General features: G+C 42.0%; 2 protein-coding genes and 1 long non-coding RNA gene across 5 annotated transcripts in view; 1 reads left to right on the forward strand and 2 right to left on the reverse strand.

Moving 5' to 3' along the window:
• cmss1 (cms1 ribosomal small subunit homolog) overlaps nt 1-4021 on the reverse strand; it is a 330497-nt gene extending 326476 nt beyond the window's left edge. For 2 of the 3 annotated variants that reach the window (XM_078560130.1, XM_078560123.1), the window contains exon 1: nt 3944-4021. The gene's annotated coding sequence lies outside the window, so the exon portion shown is untranslated. The remainder of the gene's footprint in view (nt 1-3943) is intronic. The other variant, XM_078560125.1, reaches the window with a different exon arrangement.
• A 1113-nt stretch (nt 4022-5134) lies between these two features.
• LOC144691971 (uncharacterized) overlaps nt 5135-27959 on the reverse strand; it is a 32298-nt gene continuing 9473 nt past the window's right edge. The window contains exons 2-4 of the long non-coding RNA XR_013579243.1: nt 15839-15890; nt 11168-11371; nt 5135-5822 (exon numbers count right to left, since the gene is read on the reverse strand). This is a non-coding gene — a long non-coding RNA (uncharacterized LOC144691971). The remainder of the gene's footprint in view (nt 5823-11167; nt 11372-15838; nt 15891-27959) is intronic.
• On the forward strand, nt 12808-25464 carry LOC144691970 (uncharacterized). The gene is made up of 7 exons (XM_078560545.1): nt 12808-13139; nt 15855-16007; nt 17981-18103; nt 18490-18620; nt 18793-18954; nt 21985-22211; nt 24347-25464. Exons 1-7 carry the CDS (start codon nt 13073-13075, stop codon nt 24456-24458), a joined length of 975 nt encoding a protein of 324 aa, XP_078416671.1. The 5' UTR covers nt 12808-13072; the 3' UTR covers nt 24459-25464.

Below are 27959 nucleotides of genomic sequence, written 5' to 3' on the forward strand. Positions count from 1 at the left end.
ACATCGCTGCAGGAGTTCCTCAAGGTAGTGTTCTAGGCCCAGCCATATTCAACTGCTTCATCAGTGACCTTCCTTCCATCATAAGATCAGATGTGGAGATTGTGCAATCATCAGTGACCATGTTCAGCACCATTTGCAAATCCTCAGATACTGAAGCAGTGTATGTTCATATGCAGCAAGAACTGAACAACATTCAGGCTTTGGCTGGTAAGCGGCAAGTAACATTCACACCCACACCAAGTGCCAGGCAATGACCATCTTCAAAAGGAGAGAATCTGAGGAGTCGCAAATGGTGAACATTGCACAATCATCCGTGACCATCCCCACTTGACATTCAATGGCATTACTATCGCTGAATCCCCCACTATCAATATTCTGGGGGTTGCCATTAACCAGAAACTGAGCTTGACTAGCCATGTAAATACTGTTGCTCCAAGAGCAGGCCAGAAGCTGGGAATTCTGCTATTGGTAACTCGCCACCTGACTCCCCAAAGCCTGTCCACCATCTGCAAGGCACAAGTCAGGTGTGTGATGGAATACTCCCCCACTTGCCTGGATGAGTGCAACTCCAACAACACTCAAGACACGACAAAGCAGTCTGCTTGATTGCCACCTCATCCAACACCTTAAACATTAATTCCCCCTACCACCGACACACAGTGGCAGCAGTGTGTCCCATCTACAAGATGCACCTCAGCAACTTCAACAGCACCTTCCAAACCCGCAACCTAGAAGGACAAAGGCAGCAGACACATGGGAATGCAAGTTCCCCTCCAGGACACACACCATCCTGACCTGGAACTGTATCGCTGTTCCTTCACTGTCACTGGGTCAAAATCCTGGAACTTCCTCCCTAACAGCACTGTACATGTACCTACACCATATGGACTGCAGCGGTTCAGGTAGGCAGCTCACCACCACCTTCTCAAGGGCAATTAGGGATGGAAAATAAATGCTGGCCTAGTTAGTGAAGCCCACATCCCGTTAAATAATTTTTAAAATACTTTTAAGGGGCCTATAAACTACTCCCACCAGTGTTTTCAGGCTCCTTGTTATTCCTAGTTTCCATCAGACTGATTCTGTCTCCTTACTTTCTGAGCCAAGAACCTTTTATACAATTGTCCTTATGTCATCCTTTGCTATCATGTCTACTCTTCCTCCTTTTCCAATCTGTCTCTTTCTGAAATGTTGTGTACCCTGTAATATTCATTTCCCAAACTTAGTCACCTTGTAACCATCTCTCCATAATGGTGTTTATAAACTCATTTATCTCTATTGTACCACTCGTTTGTTACAAATGTCTCATGCATTGAGAGAGAAAGCCTTCAATTTTATTTTTTTTAACCACTATTCTTTGCATGGGCATATCACCTGATGCACTATTATCATTAGGCTCTGTCCCTTCCTGTCCCACTCTGCTTGTGTTTATCCAAATCATTACATTGCTGTGATGTCTCGACTTTCTCTTTGGATTTCCAAATCTCCCTTCACCTGACCTCTCCCATCTCTCTTAGATTAAAGCCCTACCCACAGCCCTAGTTAAAAAATTCAACAGGACACTGATCCCTGGGATAAGTAGAGCCCATCCCAATGGAACAGCTCCCTATTTCCCAAGTACTAGTGCCAGTGTCCATGAATCAAAGCTCCTTATTCCCAGACCGATCTTTGAACCATGCATTTAACTCTCTCGTCTCCTTGATCCTTTGCCACTCGGCCCATGACTCAGGTCACAATCCAGAGATTATTACTTTTGAGGTATCGCGTGTTAATTTGGACCGCAAATCCTCAAACTCTCTCAGCAGAACATCATTCCTAGTTCTACCTATGTTGTTGGTTCTTCCGTGAACATAACAAATGGATCCTTCCCCTCCCAATTCGGTTCCAGTCCTAAGGATATGTCTTTAAACCTGGCACCTGGTAGGCAACACACCCTTCAAAACTGCCAGTCACAGCTGCAGAGAACTTATTTATCCCCATGACGACAGCATACTGTTCCCTCTCATGACCACATTCCTTTTCACTGCCCCTCCCCCCTCCTTAAATGTGCTCTGCACTCTTGTGCTATGGTCAGTTTACCCTTCCACACTGTAGACCTTACTCTCATCCACACAAGTAGCAAGTACCTCGTTCTTGTTGATAAAAGTCAAGGGCCGAGGCTCCATTACTAAACCCTGGATCCCCAAACGCGCAATCGCACACGCCTGTCCCTGATCATTGACAAATTTTAAAGTTCTACTTAAACTAAGGGGTGTGATTGCCTTCCGGAACCAAGCTTCCGGGTAACTCTCCCCCATCTCTGCCTCTGGAGCCGAACTTTCACAGAGGTGGTTTGCCTGGGATCGCAATGCTCTCCACAAATTCTCATATGTTGCAATTATGTTGCAGGACATTACTGCAGGAGTTCCTCAGGGCAGTGTCCTAGGCCCAAACATCTTCAGCTGCTTCATCACTGACCTTCCTTCCATCATAAGATCAAAAGTGGGGATGTTCGCTGATGATTGCACAATGTTCAGCACCATTCGCAACTCCTCAGATACTGAAGCAGTCTATGTCCAAATGCAGCAAGACCTGAACAGCATCCAGGCTTGGGCTAACAAGTGGCAAGTAACATTCGTGCCACACAAGTGCCAGGCAATGACCATCTCCAACAAGAGAGAATCTAACCATTGTCCCTTGACATTCAATGGCATTCCATCGCCAAGTTCCCCCACTATCAACATCCTGGGGGGTTATAATAAATATATCGCCGTTCCTTCAGTCACTGGGTCAAAATCCTGGAACTCCCATTCCTAACAGCACTATGTGTATACCTACACCACACGGACCACAGCGGTTCAAGGCGGCAGCTCACCACTACCTACTCAAGGGCAATTAGGAATTGGCTATAAATGCTGACCCAGCCAGCGAAGCCCACATCCTTTGAATGATTTTTAAAAACCCACCCGCCCTGCCACGTTAGTCAACATTTTTATTTATTTGATTAGTTAGTTACTAATTTAGTAAAGTATAGGTGATAGCAAGTTAGTTTCCTAGTTTAGAGACCAAGGGGAAACACTCACCAGCTACGGAGGTGAAACAACAAAATGGATCACCTTCTTCCTCCTCTGCATTGAGGTCCCACTGCACCAAATCCAACAATATATACATACAACAGGAGTTGAATTTTGATTTATTTTGCCATTATTGTAATTGTGGAATAAAATTAACTACAAATGTGGAAAGAAACTCTGCACTAGAATTAGCTGTTCTCATACCATCTACAACCAGTGGGGGCTATTACAACCTTCACAATTCCCTTTTTGCTACCATGGGAGGGATTGGTTGTCCCACTGGAGCTGGGCGGATTCCTCTCTAGTTATCCCAGTAACAGTTCGGGGAGGCAGTCGGCTCCACCTCATCCCAATAACCATTGGTCCATTTAAAAGGAGCCAGCTCGTAGCACATGTTCTTTTTTTAATACTGTAATACCTCCTAGAGGAGTTGCCAGATAGGTGCAACATTACCGTGCGCAACACGTGCAGATGTAATTCTCCAAAACATCAGGTTGAGAGGAGCAAAAAATAATTTCCACAAGGTGTCAAAAGAACAGTTTGTAAATTATGCATTTGGATATGAAAATGACACAGAAGGAGTAAGTCGCTTCCCCAAGGAACCAAAATGACTTTCGTACTAAGTTTTGCAACATGTATTTTGATGCATCTTTTGCGTTGGGATCTGGTCGGTCACTTGGTGGTGGGGGGGGAGGGGTGGGGGGTCTCTTTCAAGACCTGGACTAATCGCCCCTCAGCGGCCTCATTACCGGCGCACTGGGAAAAGGCACGCTTCAAACCGGAGGGGCAGGAGGGTGAAACATACCCCCCCCTGGGAGACGAGGAGGTGGTTTCCAGCCCTGTTGCCCCGACAGTCGGCGAGTGAGAGTGAGATTCCCTCCCGTTCCCAGTACCTGAGTTCGATTCCCGGCCCCCGCTCCTCCTCCTTCTCCCCGAGCAACGCGGCGCCGACACTGGAGCGGGGGGGCCGGCAGCACATTCCACACAAACCCAGCCACCCCCAACTTTAATAAACCAGGGACAGGAGCGCAGAGGCCGGCAGCAAAGCTCCGAGCCCGGCTGACACACCATCGTGCGCCAGGTTGACTGCTTGTTTTAAATTTAATGGGCGGGGGGGGGGGGGTGGTTTCTCGAGAAATGTCGAAACCGCTACGCTGAAGATGAAACTACCTGTATTTCCAGGGGAACCTGAGGACGCAGGAAGTGAGCAGCCAGCAGAAGGAGCTCTGCCCTCACTGGCTCTGTGCACATGGCAGCATCAAAGCCCAGCTTTTTAAAAAAAAACCCTCAGCTCCTACCCCACCCTGAAAGAAACACCTCCACTTATCAAATGTAGCTGTTGGCACAGTAAACTGCAGGCACATCATATGTGTGAGTAATACCAGGGATTTTCTTTTACCCATATTGCAGTGTTTGTTCTCCTATTAAAGCTGTTAAATTGTCACGTTCTCCCTGGTTTATGCTGCCACTCTCCTACACCCCCACCAGACTAGCACTCTTATCCCCGTTCACCCACATGACACTTTTGGCTCTCTTCTACTCCCCCCCCCTCTCCCCCCCTCAATTTTATTATTCCCCTGCCCTCATCCATCTTTCCTGTAATTGAACATGCACCTTGTTTCTTACATGCACAGGGCTCAGGATCTGCTTCTGTGCAGAGATGACTCTCAGTATGCTTCACTTTTTATAATAACAGAAAATGCTGGAAATACTCAGCAGGCCTGGCAGCATCTGTGGAGAAACAGAGTTAATGATTTGAGTCGAATATGACTTCATCGGAACTGAAGGCAAGTGTAAATGTGATGGGTTTAATGCCATTGAACGGGGGAGGGGGAGGGGAGGAAAAACAAAAGAGAAGGTCTGGGATAGGGTAGAAGGTGGGAGACAGTAAATGTCAGTGGTAATGGTTGTAGTAGAAATACTGAAGATATAATGGCAGATCAGGTCAACCAACATAATGCTGTACTTTAGGTGCATATTTTGTAATTATTACTTTATCTTTGATAACAGCAAAGAATTTCTTTGGTATAAGTCTATAACAGATTGCTCAAATGCCCCAAAAATAAAATCCTCAAGAAACATGTCAAATTGAAAGAACATGTAATTCCATTGCAAATGAAGATGCTTTTGCAATTGTTCGTAGAGGTAAAATAGAGACATTGGTATTGTCCAAGTAGCTTATAGAACACATTCACTCAGAAGGATTTTTAAAGTAATTGCAAAATTTTCAATTTTTTTGATGGCAAACAAAACTTAATTAAAGAACACTTTTTTCAATGTTCTTCATTCTACCAACATAGATCTTTTGCCAATGGAGCATGATGGAACATTTGAAATTGACATCATGTAATTACCAGTACGCATCACCATAGATTCAATGGACCAATTCAGATAATATCACAACAAATGTAACAGAACACATAGGAAGTAAGTGCTTCAAAGCCCTTTTTAGGGGATTGGTAACAAAGTGGAAATTACACCTACTGTGCATTATATACATAAGATGAAATGGGTAAAGGGAAGAAAATTGTGAAAATGGTTTGAATTTGCAGATGCTTTTCATAGAGCAAAGAGAAATCTTGCAGAACTTTTTCTGCAGTAGTTGATAGCAAGGAACATTGACAGTTTATTGGAGGATGAATCTGTGATAAAGACAGCAACATCAATGGAAAGCTGTGTGGTATTTAGACACATATCCATGTCCCTGAAATTGTAGTCTGCATCTGCAAAGCTCTCAGCGTAAACACGGCGATTATGCATCCATCTGTATTGCTGCAGGTGGCGGGAAAAAAAATTCAGAAAGTTAATGGAATGATACTAAAATCTTCAGTTATGCAACATTCATCTTGCTCAACTGAAAGATTTTGCAATTTCAATTGTTCTCATCAGCAGCATTAACTCACTGTTTCAGAGCTGTCCTTAACTTTGGTTCCATTTCACCTTTCACCTCATCCAGCATTTCAACAAAAGTTTTCTTCCTTTTCAAATATCAAGGATCAGAAGCTTTAATGAATCTTAAATACCCGCACCCCTCCTGATCCTTCTTCTCCCTTCATTTTTATCTGACCCCATCCCTCATTCTAATCTCCTTTGTCACATGTTCACCGTTCCTTCTGACCATTCCCTCTGTGACCCCAAACAATTGATCCTCAGCAAAGGCCTCAGCTCAATGCTCATATACACCAGCCTGAGAGAATCTTGAGACTGACATCATGTGAGCTCTTCTTCTACCACTTTCCCTTCTTCAATTACTCCTTTGGCCCTATTCAACCTTACCTCGATCTTTTCACAGGTGATGTGATGCTATCCATCTCAATTTCTCTACTCCTCTCACTTGCTTTACATTTCTTTCTGAACTTGCAGTACTCCATTCTCTCAGGTGCAACTCTAACATTGTCATTAAGCCTGCTGACAAGGGAGCTCTGGTTGCTTGACGATAAGACCTCTACCTCACAAAGGCTGAACACCAACTCTCCAACATCTCCTCCTATCTCCCCTTGAACTATGACTCCACCACCAAACATCATCCCAGGCAATCAATGGCATCTCTGGAGATCTTCACACTATGGCCTCCAAACTAATAGACCCCAACCTTACACAACCCATTTCTACTTCCTTCAAAAGATCCACAAATAGAACTGTCCCTGTCAGCCCAATGTTCTAGTCTATTCCTGCTCTTTGGATCCTATTGCTTATCTCAACTTAATTTTTTCCACTCCTTCTCCAGGCACTCAGACTTGCATCCGCAATTCTTCTGACACACTGCTATTTTAACCGTTTCTCGATTTCTTTCTCTACCCTTTTCCTTTTCACCATAGACATTCAATCCCTATATACCTCCATCCCCCACCAGAATGGCTTTCCACATTTTCCTTGAACAGAGACCCACCCACTCCCCAGTCTCACATTAAATAACTTTTCCTTTAATTCTACTCACTTTCTCCAAATCATAGGTGTTACCATGAGAACCCCTACAGGTGTTGAGGATAAATGAGTCTGAAGCTAGCCTCTACCTTAAAACAAGTTTATTTTCAAGACAACAAAGTAAAGTCACAAACTCTCCCAGACACCAAGAGTGAACTGGTTTATATACTCTTGCAATGATTCCCTAATTCATACCCAGTTCGAGACAGCTATGCTTAATTACCAACTTAAATCATGCATTCTTTTGTAGCACAATTTCAACATTAACAACAGGTCCTAGTTATTCTCCCTATTCTTGAGATACATGGAACATTCTTTGTTGCAGTCCCACTTGGGTCCCTTCCCGGACTTCTTTTTTCTGCTACATTCTGCCACTTTCTGCTCTCATCATGAACTAGAAAATGTAATGAACTTTGCTTTTAACTTCTACCCTAGCTTTACATAAGAGAGAAACAGGAGTCCTTGAGGTTTAGGAACCAGCAGCGGATGACTAAAAAGCTAATAAACAGGGAGAAAATTGATAATGAAAGTAAATTGGCAAGAAATATAAAAACAAACAGCAAGAGCTTCTACAGGTATATAAAAATAATGAGTGACTAAAGTCAGCGTGGGACCCTTGGAGGATGTGACTGGAGAATTGATAGCGGGGAACATGGAAATGGCAGATAATTTAAACCAATATTTTTCATCAGTCTTTACAGTGGAGGACACTATAAACATCCCAAAGATATCAGATAAGCAAAGAGCTAATGGGAGGAAAGATCTTGTAACAATCTCTATTACAAGGGACAAAGTATTTGACAAACTAATGGGACTAAAGGCAAGTCACCAGGACCTGATGGTCTGCATCCAAGGGTTTTAAAGCAAGTGGCTGCAGAGATAGTGGGGGTATTGGTCGAAATATTCCATAACTTACTGGATTCCAGCGAATTGAAAAACTGCTAATGTGATGCCCATGTTCAAGAAGGGACAGGGACAAAAAGCAGGAAACTATCGGCTGGTCAGCTTAACATCTGTAGTTGGGAAAATGCTAGAGTCCATCATTAAGGAAGAAAGAGCTGGACATTTAGAAAAGCTTAACGCAATCAAACAGAGTCAATGTGGTTTTGTAAAAGGGAAATCATGTTTGACAAATTTACTAGAGTTCTTTGAGGATATAACATGCAGAGTTGATAAAGGGGAATCAGTAGATAAAGTGTATTTGGATTTCCAGAAGACATTTGATAAGGTGCCACATAAAAGGTTATTGCACAAGATAGGAACTCACAGTATTGGGGAGTAATGTATTAGCATGGAATGAGGATTGGTTAATACACAGAAGACAGAGTCGGGATTAACGGGTCTTTTTTGGAAGGTTGGAAAGATGTAACTAGTGAAGTGCCACAAGGATCAGTCCTAGGGCCTCAATTATTTACTATCTATATTAATGACTTGGAGGAGAGGGCAGAGTGTAATGTGTCCAAATTTGCTGACGATACAAAAATAGGTGGGAGGGCACATTGTGATGAGGACATAAGGAATTTGCAAGAGGATAGAGATTGGTTGAGTGAGTGGGCAAAAAGTTGGCAAATGGAGTTTAATGTAGGAAAGTATGAGGTCATTCACTTTGGCAGGAAGAATCAAAAGGCAAACTATTATTTAAATGGAGAGAGACTCCAAAAAAGTGCAGCACAGAGGGATCTGGGTGTTCTTGTGCATGAAACACAAAATTAGCATGCAGGTGCAGCAAGTAATTAAGAAAGCAAATGGAATTTTGGCCTGTATTGCTAGAAGATTGGAGTTTAAAAATAGAGAAGTCTTGTTACAACTGTACAGAGTGTTGGTGAGGCCGCACCTGGAGTACTGTGTACAGTTTTGGTCCCCGTTTGAACTTCCTGGACAATTGTAGTGCAGTCCTTGCGTGGAGACTTCCAGGGGATTCGGAGGGGGGATGGGGTGTTTCCCAACATATCTTCTGGGGTACCTCCTGAGTATGATCCACCAGAGATTGGAAGTTCTGGGCCAATGTTTCAGGTTGATAACCTTTTGTTAGAACTGGAAAAAGTTGAGACTTGGCAATGAAAGATGGCTGCACCAGAGCTGCTGGAGTAAAGGTATAGGCAGGTACTTGAGGGGGAGCACCCCTATCAGCAATGTTGTTCACATCCTGGGGTCTACCTGCCTTTCTTCCACTTGTTTCCAGGACTGTCACTGACCTCATCTCCTCTGGAGATCTTCCCTCCACAGCTTCCAACCTCATAGTCTCCCAACCTCGGATGGCCCGCTTCTACCTCCTACCCAAAATCCACAAACAGGACTGTCCTGGCAGACCGATCATGTCAGCCTGTTCCTGCACCACGGAACTCATTTCTTGCTATCTTGACTCCATTCTCTCTCCCCTTGTCCAGTTTCTTCCCACCTACATCCACGATTCCTCTCACAGCCTACATCATATCAACAATTTCCAGCTCCCTGGCCCCAACCACCTCTTCTTCACCATGGACGTTCAATCCCCCTACACCTCCATCCCCCACTGGGATGGTCTGAGGGCTCTCTGCTTCTTCTTCGAACAGAGGCCCGAACAATCCCCATCCGCCACTACTCTCCTCCGTCTGGCTGAACTTGTTCTCTTACTGAACAATTTTTCCTTAAACTCCTCTCACTTCCTCCAAATAAAAGGTGTGGCTATGGATACCCGCATGGGCCCCAGTTATGCCTGTCTCTTTATGGGGTATGTGGAACATTCCTTGTTCCAGTCCTACTCAGGCCCCCTCCCATAACTCTTTCTCCAATACATCGATTGACGGCTTCGGTGCCGCTTCATGCTCTCGTCTGGACCTGCAAAAATTTATGAATTTTGCTTCCAATTTCCACCCCTCCATCATTTTCACATGGTCCATCACTGACACTTCCCTTCCCTTCCTTGACCTCTCTGTCTCAATTTCTGGTGATAGACTGCCCACCAATATTCATTACAAGCCTACCGACTCCTACAGCTACCTTGACAACAGCTCCTCACACCCCACTTCCTGTAAGGACTCCATCCCATTCTCTCAGTTCCTTCGCCTCCGTCGCACCTGTTCTGATGATGCCACTTTCCAAAACAATTCCTCTGACATGTCTCCCTTCTTCCTTAAACGAGGTTTTCCATCCACGGTGGTTGACAGGGCCCTCAACCGTGTCCGGTCCATCTCCCGCGCGTCCACCCTCACACCCTCTCCCTCCCAGAAACATGATAGGGTCCCCCTTGTCCTCACTTATCACCCCACCAACCTCCAAGTTCAAAGGATCCACCATTTATTATTAAAATTATCCGCCATTTCCGCCAACTCCAGCATAATGCCACCACCAAACACGTCTTCCCTTCACCTCCTTGGCGGCTTTCCACTGCGATAGTTCCCTCCGGGACACCCTGGTCCACTCCTCCATCACCCCCTACACCTCAATCCCCTCTCACGGCACCTTCCCATGCAACCGCAGAAGGTGCAACACCTGCCCCTTTACTTCCCCCCTCCTCACCGTCCAAGGGTCCAAACACTCCTTTCAGGTGAAGCAGCACTTCACTTGCACTTCCCTCAATTTAGTCAACTGCATTTGCTGCTCCCAATGTGGTCTCCTCTACAAATGCAGACTGGGTGACCGCCTTGCGGAACACCTTCAGTCTGTCCGCAAGCATGGCCCAGACCTCCCTGTCGCTTGCCATTTCAACACATCATCCTGCTCTCATGCCCACATGTCCGTCCTTGGCCTGCTGCAATGTTCCAGTGAAACTCAACGCAAACTGGAGGAACAGCACCTCATCTTCCGACTAGGCACTTTACAGCCTTCCGGACTTAACATTGAGTTCAACAACTTCAGATCATAAACTTTCTCTTCCATCCCCACCCCCTTTTTGCAATAATTTATAATTTTTTTAATATATTTTTCTTTTCCCACCTATTTTTAAATTTATTTCAATCTATCATTTTATCTCCACCTTTTAGCCCATTTTGATCCCTTCCCCCCACCCCATCCCTACTAGGGCCATCTTGCTTGTCCTGCTTTATACCCTTAATGTCACCATTAGCACTTTCCTTAGATAATATCACCACAGTCAACACCCCTTTGTCCTTTTGTCTATGACATCTTTGGCAATCTCTTCTTTGCCTCCACCTATCACTGGCCCTCTATCCAGCTCTACCTGTCCCACCCCTCACAACCAGCTTATATCTCACCTCATTTCTATTTTTCCTTAGTTCTGATGAAGAGTCATACGGGCTCGAAACGTTAATTGCATTCCTCTCCACAGATGCTGTCGGACCTGCTGAGTTTTTCCAGCTATTTTTGTTTTTGTTTCAGATTTCCAGCATCCGCAGTATTTTGCTTTTTTCTTCCACTTGACCCTCTTCGCCAGAGGTTCCATGCTTTGCTCCACCCTACTAAAGAAAGATTTGCTTTTATATTGTGCCTTTCATGACCACAAGATATCTATCACAAAGCACTTTATAGCCAATGAAGTGCTTTTGACCTGTAGTCACTGTTATAATGTAGGAAATGCATCAACCAATTTGTGCACAGCAAACTCCCACAAACAGCAGTGTGATCATGACCAGATAATCCATTTTTACTGATTTTGGTTGAGGTTTAAATATTGGCCAAGGCACTAGGGATAACCTCCCAGCTTTTCTTTAAAATAATGACATGGGATCTTTTACATCCAGCAGAAAAAATAGTCAGGGCCTTGGTTTAATGTATTATCTTAAAGACACAACCCATAACAGTGCAGCACTCCCTTAATACTGCGCTGCAGTGTCAGCCTGGATTTTTGTGATCAAGTCTCTGAAACCTGAACTCACAACCTTCTGCTGCTGTTACCATTTACAATTCCTCTAGACTCATCTTTTGTTTCTTTACTTTTCCCCATTATCACCTATTCTTGCTTTAGATTATCATTCCTTGTCATTTAATTACTCCTCCCCTCCATCCATTGCGGACATTTTACTTTTGCTCTTTCCCACCCTCTACTGTTGGAAATGCTGAGCTCACAAATCACAGAATGGTCACAGCACAGAAGGAAGCCATTCCACCCATTGTGTTTGCTCTGGTTCTCCAAAGGAGCAATTCATTGAGTCCCCCACCTTCTCCCCATAACCCTATACATTCTTTTTTGCAGATAATAATCCAATTCCCTCTTGAATGCCTCAATTGAATCTGCCTCCACCAAACTTTCAGGCAGTGTATTCCAGATCCTAAACACTCCCCATGTGAAGTTTTTCCTCACTATTGCTTCTTTTGCCAATTACCTTAAATGTGTGCCCTCTGTTCTCGATCTTTCCATCAAGGGAAGCTTCTGTCCAGGCCTCTCATGATTTTGAATACCTCTGTCAAATCTCCTCTCAATCTTTCCTTCTCCAAGGAAAACAGTCCCAACTTCTCCAATCTATCTACGTAACTAATCCACGTCCTCATTCCTGGAACAATTCTCGTGAGACATGAACAAACATATATCTCTGAATTTGATCCCCTAGTACGAATCCGCTCGGTCTTAGGCCCATACGAATGTTGTCCTGCTTCATTCTTATTAAATTTTATCCACCATTGGCAATGACTGCCCGTGTATAATTAATTAATTATCCATTTTCGATGTGAACATCCTGTATATCTTTAATACAAGGTGATTCTTCGTTTGCCTGGTATACAGGCAAGTGGTGGGTTCTGAGTTCCGGTTAAAAGGACTGATAAGTATCCAATGGAAAGAGCTCGGGTGTTGTATGCGGTGCTGGTATTGGGTTAAATTGATGAAGCCCCGCCCGCGCGGCAATTTCCACTTTGTTACATTGCAGCTAGAGGACGGAAAGGTTTCAGTGAATCAGTCATTCAGTGCAGTGCAGTCAGGTGAACGGCTAGGGGTTAGGGAAGGGGAAAGAGAGCATTAGATTGCAACATCAGTCATTTACAGAGAAAAATATTTCATCCTTTTTTATGCCGTCCAATTTGCACGAAGAAATTACTCATTTAGTAGGAAAATTGAGCCCGGATCCAGGAGTTTTTAATAGTTCCAAGATTTTTGTTTCTCAAAAATAAGTAGACGTTTGGGTAACTTAATTCGGTCTCGTGTGTGAATATATATATATTTGTTAATGGCTCCTGCTGTAAACCTGAGACAAGTTCTGGTAGAAATTCCAAACCCGCAGCCTAAAATTGCTGGTGAGTAGAAGTCCATTTTTAAATAGACGCGGAAAAAATAAGGCGCTCAACAGAGACGAGGCGATGGGGGAGGGAAGGGGAGTCGAGTCGTTTGTTAGTATTTTAAAATATTGAAAGTCAAGACAATGGTAATCCACACAAAATATTGTATCTGTGGAGTTAAGCTATCGATCTGTGTCGTCCTTGTAAGAAAAAAGCTGAGTTATATGCTTTTAAAGACAGAGTCATTTTACTGTGGTATTGGCGGGCAGATGAGAAAGCGGTTTTCGCCATCCTGTATGTTCGTACAAAATGTATCGTTTAAATGTAAAATTAGAAAACATTGTGCGCATAATCCTAGTAAATAAACCTCGTATAAAGTTGATTTAGTCATTAAAATAATTTGAGGGCATTGTTCACTATTGTAGGAAATAAAAGTTGCAGTAGGCGCCAAACATGAGCCAGCAATTAAAGGGTGTTTAGTTAACCATCATGATTAAAAAAATAAACTTATGTATTGCTCTGTGACAGATGTTTAGATACTATATTGATTATTGATACGCTATAAAATGATATATTATATTGAAGGACACGATGCATAACTACTAACTAGATATGAAAGGTAAGTACTGCAGATGCTGGAAATACTCAGGGAGCATCGGTGGTGAGAAAATGGTAAATATGATCTGTCCAGAAATTTTGAGCATAAATAAAACGTGAGGTACGGAGAGATTTATTTTTTTACCCTTACTCATGAATGTTGTGCGGTTAGGTTTTTTTCTAAACTAAAAGCTAACCTTTTAGACAAGTCAGGAGACCCCTGTTGGCCAGTCCTCTCATCTTGGTCTTCATGACCTAACTGGCTAAATAAATGATTAGGTACATTTATAATGTGTTTTAAACTTCAAGCAATATGGTCCACAAAAACCGGGACAAATCCAATTACCACCCCATCAGACTACTCAGTGTTGTGTTGTCTATGGTGCTTACAAGTGGCACTTAATCTCCAATAACCTCCTCAATCAGCTCCAGACTTCATGGGACAAGATAACTGAAATCTCGAGGTGAAGTGAGAGTAAACTGCTTTTTAACAAGGCAGTATTTAACTAAGTGTGGTATCAGGGAGCCTTGTAAAATTAAAGTCCATGGGAATAGAGTAGAAAGCTCTTCACCAGCTGAAGTCATACCTAGCACAAAGGAAGTTGGTTGTGGCGTTGGAGGCCAATGATCTCAGCCCCAAGACATGACTGCAGGAGTTCCTCAGGATGGTGTCCTAAGCCCAACCATTTTCCGCTACTTCATCAATGACTTTCCCTCCACCATAAGATCAGAAATGTGGATGTTGTCTGATGCAATGTTCAGTTCTCTTCGTAAATCCTCAGATAATGCAGCAGTCTATGCCCACTTGCAGCATGACCTGGATGACATTTAGGGTTGGGCTGATTAAATGGCATGTAACAATGACCATCTCCAACAAGAGAGTCTCTAATCACCTTCCTTTGACATTTAAAAGCATTACCAAATTCAAATCCCCCAACTATCAACATCCTACAGGTCACCATTAACCAGTGGCGTAACTGAACGAGCCACATTAAATACTGTGACTATAAGAGCAAGTCAGAGGCTAAGTATTCTATGGTAAGTGACCCCCCCCCCTTTCCATCAACCAAAGCCCTTTCACCATCTATAATGCATTAAGTTAGATGGAATACTCTCCCTCCACCCCCACCCCCTTGCCCAATGAGTGCAGCCCGATCAACACCTGAAGCTCAGTAGACCCCAGGACAAAGCAGGCCAATTGATTGGCACCTCATCCACTACAGGCACACAGTGGCTGCGGTGTATAAGGTGTACTGCATCAACCAGCTAAGGCTTCTACAATAGCATCTTCTAAACCCGTAAACTCTACCACCTTGAAGAACAAGGGCACCAGGCACGTGGGAACACCACTGCAAATTTCTCTCCCAAGTCACAGATCATTCTGATTTGTAAAAATGTCACCGATCCTTCATTGTTGCTGCGACAAAAGCTTGCAGCTCCTAAACTAGCAGCACCTTGGACATACCTACACCATATGGACTGCAGCAGTTTAAAAAGGTGGGTAATTAGGGTGGGCAACAAATGCTGGCCTCGCCAGCGATGTCCACATTCATGAACAATTTTTTTTAAAAATCAGATGGATTACCTATAAAGGAATTGGAAATTCAACATCCCATCTGCTTATAATGAGCAACATGCACAATTTAACACAGGAGGAGGCCCAATATGCCTCTGCTAGCTTTCTGAAAGATCACTTAAGCTTATACTATTATAAGTTTTATTTATTTTACAAAGTATTGTAGATTTTGTTCTTCTGTAGGGTTTTCAATGTCCTAGCAATTTAAAAAAATTCTAACCTCCTTGTTTTTTTTGATTATCTTAACTTGTGCCCTCTAAGGAAAGGAATATATTTCCAATTGTCACTTAAAAATACAACTGTTGTTTATGATGCAGTGCATGGTGCAAGTGTTTACTGTCACAAATTCCATTGTGAGCAATATTGGCTTTTCAAAAAACTCCCGACTTAAGTATTTTTTTAATCCTCACAGACCAAATGGTAGAGATTTGCAGCTAGGCTTGGCTGGCCTTTGGCATTTGCATTTGAAATAATAGAAGCAAAATAATTTGTAGGTGCTGTCACACAAGTAAGCCAAAATTCTGTAGAATAATGTTTGAAATACCTTTTTGTCCCTTCAGTTCACCTCCGCAGGTCCTATGAAGATATTCTGAATTCTACAAGAACACAGTCACAGTTAACAACGTTTCATGTCAATATTCCAACGTCTTTCCTAAGAACAGGCAACGGTCCATCAGATGATTGTTTGGTTCAAAATCTGAATGCAACGCCAGGTCTGTTTGTGTGTGTGTGTGTGTGAATTTTCCTAATGGTTTACGATCACGAATAAGGCATCAGCCATCCTCATCCCATTTTTGTTCTGAGAAATTTGAGGGAATTGGGCTATTCTAATGCCTCTCTTAGATTTTTACACAGTACAATAAGTCTGGCAGAGATTTTTACTTTTTCCTTTTGCACTATCTGTCCGAGATGGGGAGTTCAGCAGAGTTGAAAGTTAACCTGTATTGGTCAACTCAGCTGTACTGCGTAGGTAACGGGGACAGGAGCAAGCCCCTTGAGCCTGTTCTGCATTTAATGAGGTCATGGCTGACCTGACTTCATATAAACACCTTTGCTCATGTCCCTTAATACCTTTGGTTCACAAAAATCTAACAATTCAACTAGCATCAATTGCCATCTGCTGAAAAGTTCCAAACTTCTGCTGCCCTTTTGTGTTTACAAGTGTTCCCTAATTTAACTCCTGAAATATTTGGCTCCAATATTTAGACACTCCCCTAGCCCTAGACTCCCCAGCCAGCAGAAATAGCTTCTCCCTATCTACCTTATCTGTTCCACCTATCTAGCATATCTGTTCCCCTTCATATCTTGAAAACTTTGACCAAATCGTCCCATAAATTCTTAGGAATACAACCTTAGTTTGTGTAATCCCACTTTGAATCAAAGGGTTAAATTACAAGGTATCATTCTGGTAAACCTATGCTGCACCCCTTCCAAGGCCAAAATATCCTTCCTAAGGTGTGGTGCAACATGACTTCTACCTTAGATATAGAGGCCAGCATTCTATTAGCTTTTTTGATTAAAATGTCATGAATAATGATCTCTGCAATTGAACACCCAAGTCTCTTTGGACTTCCATTGTTTCTTGCTTTTCACTATTTCATGACAATATATTTCCAAGTCAGGATGATGTTATTTGGAGGGAATCTTGAAGGTGATGGTGTTCTTGTGTTTGCCACTGTTATCTTTATAGACATTGGAGGTCATGGGTTTGGGAGGTGCTGTCAAGAAGCATTGATGAGTAACTACAGTGCATCTTGTAAGTGGTACACAATGCAGCCACATTGTGGCAATGATGGGAGTGAATCTTGAGTATTGTGGAGATGTGTTCATCCAGACAGGTGGAAAGTATTCCATCACACTCCTGACTTGTGCCTTGTAGATGGTAGACAGGCTTGGAAGAGTCAGGAGGTGAGTCACTTGCTGCAGAATGCCCAGCTTCTGACCCACTCTTATAGGCACCATATTTATGTGGCTGGTCCCATTAAGTTCCTGGTCAATGATGACCCCCAGGATGTTGATGGTGGGTAGATTTGGCAATGGTAATGCTATAGAATGCTAAGGGAAGGTGGTTAATCACCCTCTTGTTGGAGGTGGTCATTGTCTGTTGTCTGTGTGGCACAAATGTTACTTGCACTTATCAGCCCAAACATGATGAATGTCGCCCATGTCTTGCTGTCTGTGGTCACAGACTGTTTAATTATGTGGAGTTACGTACAGAATTGAATACTGTATAATCATCAGCGATTCTAACCTTATGAAGGAGAAGCAGCTGAAGATGGTTAGACCTACCCTGAGGAACTCCTGCCAGTGGTTTTCTGAGGCTGAGGTGATTGGCTTCCAACAACCACCTTCCTTTGTGCTGGGTATGACTCCACTTGCTTTCACTGAGCTGAAGACTAGCATGATCTTTGTGGCTACATTTGTCACGAAAGATAATACCATTTTCCTGATTCACTGTTCTTGAATTGCTTAGTCTAGGAGCTTGCTCAAGGACAGACAAAACTGCTACCATTAAAGTGGGTAGACTGAAGTGATGGGTAGCTCTGAGGATATTTGGTTAAGAGGCAAGACTTTTGAAGTCTTGCATTGTCAGATAACCTTTGCTTATACTTGACTATAAGTAGCCATTAGCTGTTACCTATCTTGTCATTTTGCTGCAAGTACATTTTAATTTTCCTTTCAACAGAATATATTTCTGAAGGCTCATCTTTTGCCAGGAGAAAGTTTGGAGACGGAAGAAGATTGTGCTTCAGTTCACCAGCAGCTTCCAATTGTCGCACAAAAACATTGCAAAGTTGCAACAAGAAAGGTGTGTAATATGCATATATTACAAACCTGAGTATTTCTCCAAAGTTTAGTTTGCATCCAAATCTGGATTCTTTAGAACTTGGTGTTGGAGATCGGAATCTTACTGTGGGAGAATCTTTGTCCACTGTTGTCTTCATTTTCGTCTATGATTGACTTGGGTGTGATCCACGAAATGCTGTTTATTATTTCCATGGTGAGATACCTATGCAGTGCTAGTAATTCCTCTGGTATGCCAGCTTTCAGTAAAGGAAATGCACACAACTGAGAAGCATGACAAACCACTTTCCTAGGAACTCTACTATAATGTTGGAAAATGACAACATCTACTATAAAAAGCAAAGCATTTCCTTAAAGAGATACAATTTAACTTTTTTCCTTCCTCCTTAGAGCTGCCTTTCAAGAAACAACAACTGAATTTTAAGCCAGATGTAAGTTTAGAATTCAAACTGAATGACCTAGCATCATCCCAGCTTGTGCGTACCCTTTTGTTGCACAGATATCCAGAACTTGATGAAGAGGTATGTACTTGCATTGCAATAGTAATTTAGTACTTCATAAACTTAATTTCTTTTGTACCTCAGATGGACTACTGTGTAACCTATGCTTCCCTTTCATAACTATGCCTTGACAAAAGATTTCAGTTTATGAATAAGGATGTATTTAGTTCAGACTATTTTTTACCTAAAACAGGACTTGAAATTGGTTCTTCCATCATTGAACTTGAAGTTTGCTCAGGAACAGCTGGAGTTGAGGAAAATCAACATGTACCGATCAATACCTCGATGGCGCTTGGGTTCCAATAGAGATGCATACTGTTATCGCAAAGCACATGTCCATCTTCAAGCTTTTAAGGTTTGTATTCTGCACCAAAATTGTTTTTAAACACAATGCGAGTAAAACATCATCAAAATGGGTTTGTCTTTCATTCAATTTTTCTACCCATTTCTTCTGAATGTACAAATTATACTTCATGGCTGTCAATAACCTTCAGTACTTGACTCACTTGTGTGGCTATTTGTATATAGCAGGCTATTTGATAGTAATACTTAAACTTGTTCTCATTACATGCACATATCAGTCAAACTCTGAATGCTGAACAGGAACACAAAGCCACTCCATTTTATCAAACTACTACAGAAAAGTCAAAAAGAATAAAACTGGACCACCTGGCATCAACCTAGGCTCCATAAACGACAAAGGCACACCATGCCCAGTCCTGCCTGCAAAGTCCTCCCAAACATGTTGGGACTTGTGCCAAAGTTGAGGGTATTGTCCTGCAGGTTAGTCAAGCCACAGCCTGACGGTCATACTCTCGGACTCATACCTTATAGCCAATGTCCTAGTCATCTCCATCACCATCCTTGGGTATGTACTGTCCTACTGGCAGGATAGACCCACCAGAGGTAGCAGCACAGTAGCATAGTCAGGAATGAGTGGCTCTGGGAGTCCTCCAGACCCCATGAAGTCTCATGGCATCAGATTAAACACAGGCAAGGAAACCTTCTACTGATTACCACCTACTTCCCTCCCTCAGCTTTTGAATCAGTGCTCCTCCATGTTGAACACCACTCGGAGGAAGCACTGAGGATGGCAAAGGCACAGAATGTTCTTTGGGTTGGGGGAGCTTCAATGTCCAACACCAAGAGTATCTTGATAGCATCACTACCTGCTGAGTCCCGAAGGCCAAATGCAGCAAGTAGTGTGAGAACCAACAAGAGGGATAAACATACTTGACCTCATCCTCATGAATCTGTCACAGATGCATCTATCCGTGACAGTATTGGTAGGAGTGACCACTGCACAGTTCTTCTGGAGACAATCCTATCTTCACACTGAGGACACCCTCAGTTGTGTGGTGTGGCACTACCACTATTAAATGGAACAGACTCAATAGATCTAGCAGCTCCAAACTGGGCATGAGGTGCTGTGAGCAGCAGCAGAATTGTATTTAATCACAATGTCTAACCTCATGGCCTGGTATATCCCTCATTCTACCATTACCATCAAGCCAAGGGATTAATCTTGGCTCAATCAAGAGTGTAGGAGAGTATGCTAGGGCAGTACCAGGTGTACCTAAGATGTGACAACCTCTGAAACTACAGAACAGGACTACGTGCATGCTAAACAGCAGAAGCAGCATACTACGGACAAGGAGTTAAATGATCCCACAACCAACAGATGAAATCAAACCTCTACAGTCCTGCCATATTCAGTCATGAATAGTGGTGGACAATTAAGCAACTAATGGGAGGGGAAGGTCCAAAACATCCCCATCCTCAATAATGGGGGAGCCCAGCACGTTGGTGAAAAAACACAAGGCTGAAGCATTCGCAACCATCTTCAGCCAGAAGTTCCTAGTGGATGATCCATCTCTGCCTCCTCCTGAGGTTCCCAGCATCATAGATGCCAGACTTCAAACAATTCCATTCACTCCAAATGATGTCAAGAAATGGCTGAAGGCACTGGATACAGCAAAGACTATGGGCCCTGACAACATCCCAGCTATAGTACTGAAGACTTGTGCTCCAGAACTAGTCATGCCCTTAGCCAAGCTGTTCCAATACAGCTACAGCATAGGCATCTACCTGACGATGTGGAAAATTGCCTAGGTCCTGTCTGCAAAAAGCAGGGCAAATCCAATCTGGCCAATTGCTGCCCCATCAATCTACATTCTTATCAAGAAAGTGAAGGAAGATGTCATCAATAGTGCTTTCAGGCAGCACTTGCTCAGTAAGAGTCTGCTCACCAATACTCAGTTTGGGTTCCACTGTGGTCACACAGCTCCAGGTCTCATTACAGCCTTGGTCCAAACATGCACAAACTAGCTGAATTCCCATTGAGGTGAGAGTAATTGGCCTTAACATCAAGGAGTCCTAGCAAAGTTGATGTCAATGGAAATCGGGAGGGGAAACGCCATTTGTTGGAGTCCTGTCTAGCACGAAGATGGTTGTGGAGGCTTATCATCTAGCCCAGGACATTGCTACAGGAGTTTCTCAAGGTAGTGTCCTAGGTCCAACCATCTTCAAATGCCTCAAAGACCTGCATTCCATCATAAGGTCAGATGTGAGGATGCTCTGATTGCAAAATGTTTAGTCCATTCCTGCATGCAACAAGACCTGGACAACATTAAGGCTTAGCTGATGAGTGGCAAGTAACATTCATACCATAGAAGTGTTGGGCAGTGACCATCTCCAACAAGAGATAATCTAACCATCTACCCATGAGATTTTACTGCATTAAACAAAATAATTTGGTGCATTGGAAAACTGTTGCTTACTTGCTATGAGCCCACTTTGTGCTACTGAGGAGGAAGAAACAATTTTGCCACCCTCCCCCCACCCCAAGGTTACAGGACAGATAAGCGATGAACAAGTCATTTTGTCAATCTTGACATCCAAGAAAGGTAGGATCAATCAAGCCAGGTTTCGCTCTGGGATCTGACTTGTCCAGTATTAACATCAGCTGGGGTTGTAACACAACATCAACTGTCTATTGTCAGTATCTTACATCAATACTTCCAAGACCCCTATAGACCATTTTCCCCTTGCTAATGTTGTTGAAAGCACCAGCTAATTAAAAGCCAAAAACCTACCTTTTATTGTTTATGATGTACACAAAGTTTTAAACATTTCAAATATGAAGGCAGGACTAATTGTGTCTCAACTCAGTTGTCTTGGTTAGGAATTCATGAAGAGGAAGTTGGGAACCATTTTTTTTCTGTGCTAGAATTGTATTTCTATCTATTAACCCCAGACCCTTGTCCTTAATGGAAAGATGCTGTCAAATTCAACTAATGGTTCATGTGAAAATTCTGTATCAAGACAGAAGTGACTTTTAGAAATGTTGTTTCTCATGCATATATTTTATTTTATTGCCATGCAGAAAACTTGCCTGGAACAAGGGAGACTATTATTGCAAGCAGAGTGCTGGGAAACTGCATTAGACTATGTACTAATTGCCTGGAGATATACAAGTGAACTTCCTCAGTGGGATAATAGCTTCCATAATGAATGCACACAACAGTGTTTTACTGCTTTAGCTGTTCAGTGCATGTCTATCTTGCAGAGAAGCTGTTTCGAATTGGAGAAGTATAAACAACTTAAGAAAAGGTACCTGTCCACTCCTATTGCAATTAAATATATTACAGATTTTTGAAAATGAATAGTAGGTCTTTCTATTCAAAATACTATGAATTTGAAAATCAGTTTAAAAAATGTTGAGTGCTATTGTAAATGGCTAACTGATGGCAGTTTATCTGGGATTAGTGACTTTGGAATGACTTTGAGGGGGGCTTGAAGTATTCTATGGAGATACTTCAAGACACATGGATTGTGAACTTTTTGTTCTTGTTTTCTTTCAGTTCCTGCCCTGCCCCATTCTCTACTTCTCTAGTAATGTCATTAAGAAATTTAATGGTAATGTCTTGCATGACTAAATTGAAGCTGAAAATTGACCTTGCTTTAATCTTTTAAATTCCTAATTTTCTTTTAATTCTTCTGTCAAACTTGTTCTTTATTTTAGCCCCTTGCCAGGACCCTGGGTATTGAGATCCCTTAGGTATCATCCAGCCAAATCCAATCCACACTTCCATTAGGTGTTATTGAATTATAGTAACTTTGTTTTCTTCATGCTCCCCATCCCAGCCCAAACGGAAATGACTGGAACTTGCTGGGCCTTTTGGGGGGGGTCTCTTTTTTTTTCCCCAATATAACAAGGATGCTGATTTTTAAATAAGATTGCCTGCCACATGTTTGCCTCCTTCAATAAAGTTATGTTGAGTGCCTTGCCATATAACATACACATGCAAAGGAAACCTTCATATTGTGAATATAGACTTGCATCTTTATTCCCGTGATGAATCTATTGAAGAATAAAACTGTTTCACTTCCCAGTTGGAGAGTCACTGGGTAGAATAGAACTGAGCTGCACAGACCAGGAAACTTCCAAGTCCAACATCTGGTCTGAGCTGAGTTGCCGAATCTCAACTGATGGGACAAAGTTATTACAGCTCGCTCTAACCTGGGCTGGGGAGGGAAAACATCAACCAGACTTCAAGGCCAGCATTGGCTTAAATGCAATATGCTGTGAAAGCAAAGAATTGGGCTGACAGTCCCCATGGTCAAATAGCAACTGCTAATTCTCCAAGCTCACATATCAAAAAGGGCTATGCCAAAGGGTCTTTAGAAAATAGGAGTTGGGTAACAGTCCCTCAAGTCTGTTCTGCAATTCAGTTAGATCATGGCTGATCTGTTTCTTTGCCTAACATGGTTCCATATCCCATAATTTATTTACATAACAAAAATATATCAACCTCAGTTTTGAAATTTTCAATTGATCTAGTAGCTTTTTTAGGGGATGGTGCTGGAGAAAGAGTTCCAGATTTCTACTCCCCTTTGTGTAAAGTGCTTCCCGACATTACCCTTGAACAGCCAAGCTCTAATTTAAAGGTTATGCCCACTTGTTCTGGACTATCCCACCAGAGGGAATAGCTTCCCTATAAAATTCTTTAAATCATCTTAAACACCTTAATTACATTGCATCTGAACAGTAGGTCACATACTACATATTTTGCAATGTAATAAAGCTTCATATGTTGTTTTTCTTTTTGATCTGAAGCCCTGGACTATACTTTTCACTTACTCTCTCACCCTCTCCCTTAGCTTGGCATGCGAGTATATATGTTTACCATGCTACTACTAAACCATAAAATTGTGGATTACACTGCTTTTTGGAATGTTGCAGCAGAAATATGCTCAGTTGATTGAAGAATGGGGCATGGTTGTAAATTTGACAAGTCTCTGTTAATCAGTGGTCCTGATGAATAAATTATACATTAAATTGCATATCACCCCTGAATATTTTCCTGAAGCCATGTGGGAATACCATAGGCGATCCACTCATTTCTAAAAATAACATGATTACTACACTTTTGGTACATGTCACCTGAATTTACTTCAGTGCTATGCCAATATTATGCTTAAAACAGGCATCCACTAATATGCTAGCACCCACTTGATCCTTCGCACAGTTCTTGCTCATGACAAAATGTATTAGCAAGCATCTTGACTATTTTGGGGAGGCAGACCTGATGTTGGTAACACTATATGCTTCATCTATGCACTTAAATGTTGAGTAATTCAAGCAAGTGAGGAAGAAGTGATGTTTTGCAAACAAGTTTTTTTTAAAATAAAAACAAAGCCATACTTTGAGTCATGAAATAACTTGCTGTTCTTTTCTCTTACAGACTTAGAATTGCATATACACAGAACAAATTAATCAAACCCTGCCTTGAAGAGTTGGACAGGATTATTGAGATGCTAAAATGCAGCAGTCCAGAACAGAATCTGTCTTGCTAATTATTTAAAAGACTTCATTGCATTTTGAATAAGGATAATAGTCATTAAACAGGTGTGCCCACAGTAAGAAAATCCTAGTGCCTCAATGGCAAATGATAGCTGGATTTCTGCAGCTGCACAAAAACTACCAAATTGGCTTTCTGAACTGAGACTATGGGTGTCCAAATTAGGGCATTCTTACTTTGGATTGGATTCACTTTTGGACAACAGAGGAAAAGATGGAAATTCAGGTTAAAAGGCAGGGATTTGGAAATACATTCAGCAAACTCCAGTATTTTTGGTGTTGGAGAAAATTGGTAGTTACATCTTTTAATTGTATTTTTGGGGAGCTTGTCCTAAAATTCCAACTAGTTCACTAATTTAAAAAAGGTGGAAGAATAGCTTATCATTTTAACAACTTAGCCATAAAAATGGTGTCTTATTTGGTACTGCTCATTTTGGAAATTTGTAGAGATCTTTTTCAATGGAAATAGGTCTTTGCATGAAGTTCACAGAAGAGTTTTAGGTTAGAATTGTACTTTTTTGAAAATTTACTGCTTTTTATTTAATTCCATTTGTATTGAACTAAAGTTAAATGTTAATAAATCATAGTAAGCAGGTAGAATTTGTAGTCATAACTGCATTAGGAGTAATTTAGTGCAATAGCAATATTAGTAATCTAATAATGGCAATTGCACTTTAACCTTGACCACATACTGTGTTTTAATGTTGTTTCTGCTATAAAATTTAAACACATTTGGAATGAGGGAATGAATCTTGACCAGATTTTGGGATATTTGTACATATTTAAAAAAAGAAAAAAATACTATTTCTATAATTATCTATGAATTTCATAAATGTATAGATTTGTATTGTATTGAGTTGTGCAACTTGTTGATTCTTAATATAATGTTGAAATAGCAATGTCAAATGTACTATGCTGCAAATGGGCAGAGAATTTCATGTAGCTTTGTGTGATTTGGTTGTTTAGAGTTTTTCCAAATAAAATGAAATCGGATTAAGAAAATATGATCTTCTAAACATGCATGTAACATTGGTAAATTATGTAAATTCTTTACAATCTAGTTTAAATGCAAACATACCTTCGTAGAAATATTGCAATAGCTACATCATGCAGACTGCATGACGGTTTCTATGCAGTGAAAATGGTACTCTTAACATTCAACATTTATTTTTTACAATTTATTTACAACCTGATTAAAGAAAAGTACAATTAAGTTCAACTGTTTACTCCATATTGGTAGCCCAATATATTGACCATTGCCATCTATAACCTTATGAATGATTGATTGCATTTATATCCTGGTATTGTCTAGACAATATTCCTATTAAACAGCTGACTGCCCAGTTTCCCTTCCTGAGACCTATATTAGCTGATCAAGTCCTTGAATGTATTGTTGCCTCCCAAATCCATGCCCAGTTTTTGCAGAACTTAATGTTTGAATCCCTCCAATCAGGTTTCCACGTCGTCATTGTACCAAAACAAGTCACAAATAACTTCTTTGTGACAAAAGGTAACTATCCCCTCCTTGTCCTTGACCTGTCTGTGGGCTTTGACATGATTTAACTACAAAATTCTGCTATAACACCTCTCTGCCATCATCCAGCTGGGTGCAACTGCACTCGCCTGGTTGCATTCTTGTCTTTCCAGTCGCAGCTAGAAAATTGCTTGCATTAGCTCTCTTCCCACTCCTGCACTCTTAACTGTCTCCCAAGGATCTATCCTCACTGACTAACCCCCCCACCACTCCTCCATTTCTCATGTACTTGCTGTCCCTCACTGACATCATCTGAAAACACAGCATTAGTTTCCACATATGTGCTAACAATACTGAGCTCCTCACCTTCACTGTCTCCAAATTGTCAGACTGCTTGACTAACATCCAGTACTGGATGAGCAGAAATTTCATCCAATTAAATATTGGACTATGTATCACATACACTCTATTGTCATGAACTTCATTCCTCTCCATGGAAATTATCCAAGGCTGAACCAGATTGGTTGCAACCTTGGTGTTTTATTTGACACTGAGATGAGCTTTCTACCCCATATCCACATCATCACTAAAACAACTTATCTCCATGATTCTGCCCCTCTCTGCTCATCTACTGTTGAAACCTTCATCAATGGTTTTATTCCTCCTAGACTTGTCTATTCCAGCACATTCCTGGCTGGCCTACCAATTTCTACCCAGCAAAGTTGAGATCATTCAAAACTCTGCCTTCCATGTCCTAATGCGCATCAAGTCCTATTCACCATCTCTCCTGTGCTCACTGACCTATGTCAACTCCAGGTTAAACAATGCCTTGACATTCTCAACATTGTTTTCAAATTCCTCCATGGCCTTGCCCCTCCTAGCTCTGTTCTCCAGCCTTACAGCCCCTGAAGAGCTCTGCACTCTGCCAATTCTGGTATCTTGGGCATTTGAATTGCTCCTCCATTGGCAGTCCCAAGCTCTTGAATTCTGTCCCTAAACCCCTCTGCCTTACTGTCTCTTTCCTCTTTTTAAGATGTGACTGAAACCTAGCTCTATGGAACAAGTTTTTGGCCATCTGGCCTAAAATATCCTTGTCAAGTGTCAAATTTTGCTTCATAATACCTTAATGTTTTATTACATTAAAGGTTCTATAAATGCAAATTGTGTTAACAAGACTTTCTTACCTGGCTATATATTCTACCTGCCACACCAAACCACTGCAATGATGGTGTGACCCTTTTCAAGTTGCAACACAACAGCATTGAAACTAATTTCCTCAGAGGAAGTTTAACCAGCACTGTGGGGAGGGTTTAAGCTAATAGGACAGGGGATGGACATCAGGATGAAGCATCAGAGGGGAGATGCAAGGGGCATACAGGATTGGGTGACAGAATTAGAACAAAGTAGTTCAGAAATGGGAGGGACCAGGTGGAGATTAGAGTATTAACAAAGATACTGCACCAGAAAGAGATGGTGTACTTATAGATTCAAAGAATGTAATTGTTAGAATTAAGGAACAATAGAGAAGCTATTATGCTGTTAGATGTTTACTATAGGTCACCAAATGTCGGGTAGGAAATGGAGGAGCAATCTGCAGACGGATGCAAGAACTTTCTATTCCCGCTACTCTACTAACCACTCGACTCCCCTTAGTCCACATTGTTAACAATTCTCTCTGCAGGTACTGTCCCTTCTTCAAATCTTCTGTCACACCCATCACCCTTTTTAAAAAAACACCCAACCCCACTGTCCTTGCAAACTATCGCCCCAACTTCAATCTCTGTGTGTCCCGTGTGACTGACAAAGATAAACAATCTCCTCTCGTCCTTCTTGAGCTGTCCTCAGCCTTTGACACAATTAACCACACTCTCCTACAATGCCTCTATACCATTGTCCAGGTGGGTGGACTCGCCTCTGGTTTCATTCTTGCTTATATATTCATAGCCAGAATATCACCTGACATGACTTTTCTTCTGCTCCTGCACTGCTGCCTCTGGTGTCCTCCAAAGATCACCTATTTCCA

The sequence above is a fragment of the Cetorhinus maximus genome, chromosome 16 (assembly GCF_964194155.1).
Source record: "Cetorhinus maximus chromosome 16, sCetMax3.hap1.1, whole genome shotgun sequence".
NCBI lineage: Eukaryota > Metazoa > Chordata > Chondrichthyes > Lamniformes > Cetorhinidae > Cetorhinus > Cetorhinus maximus.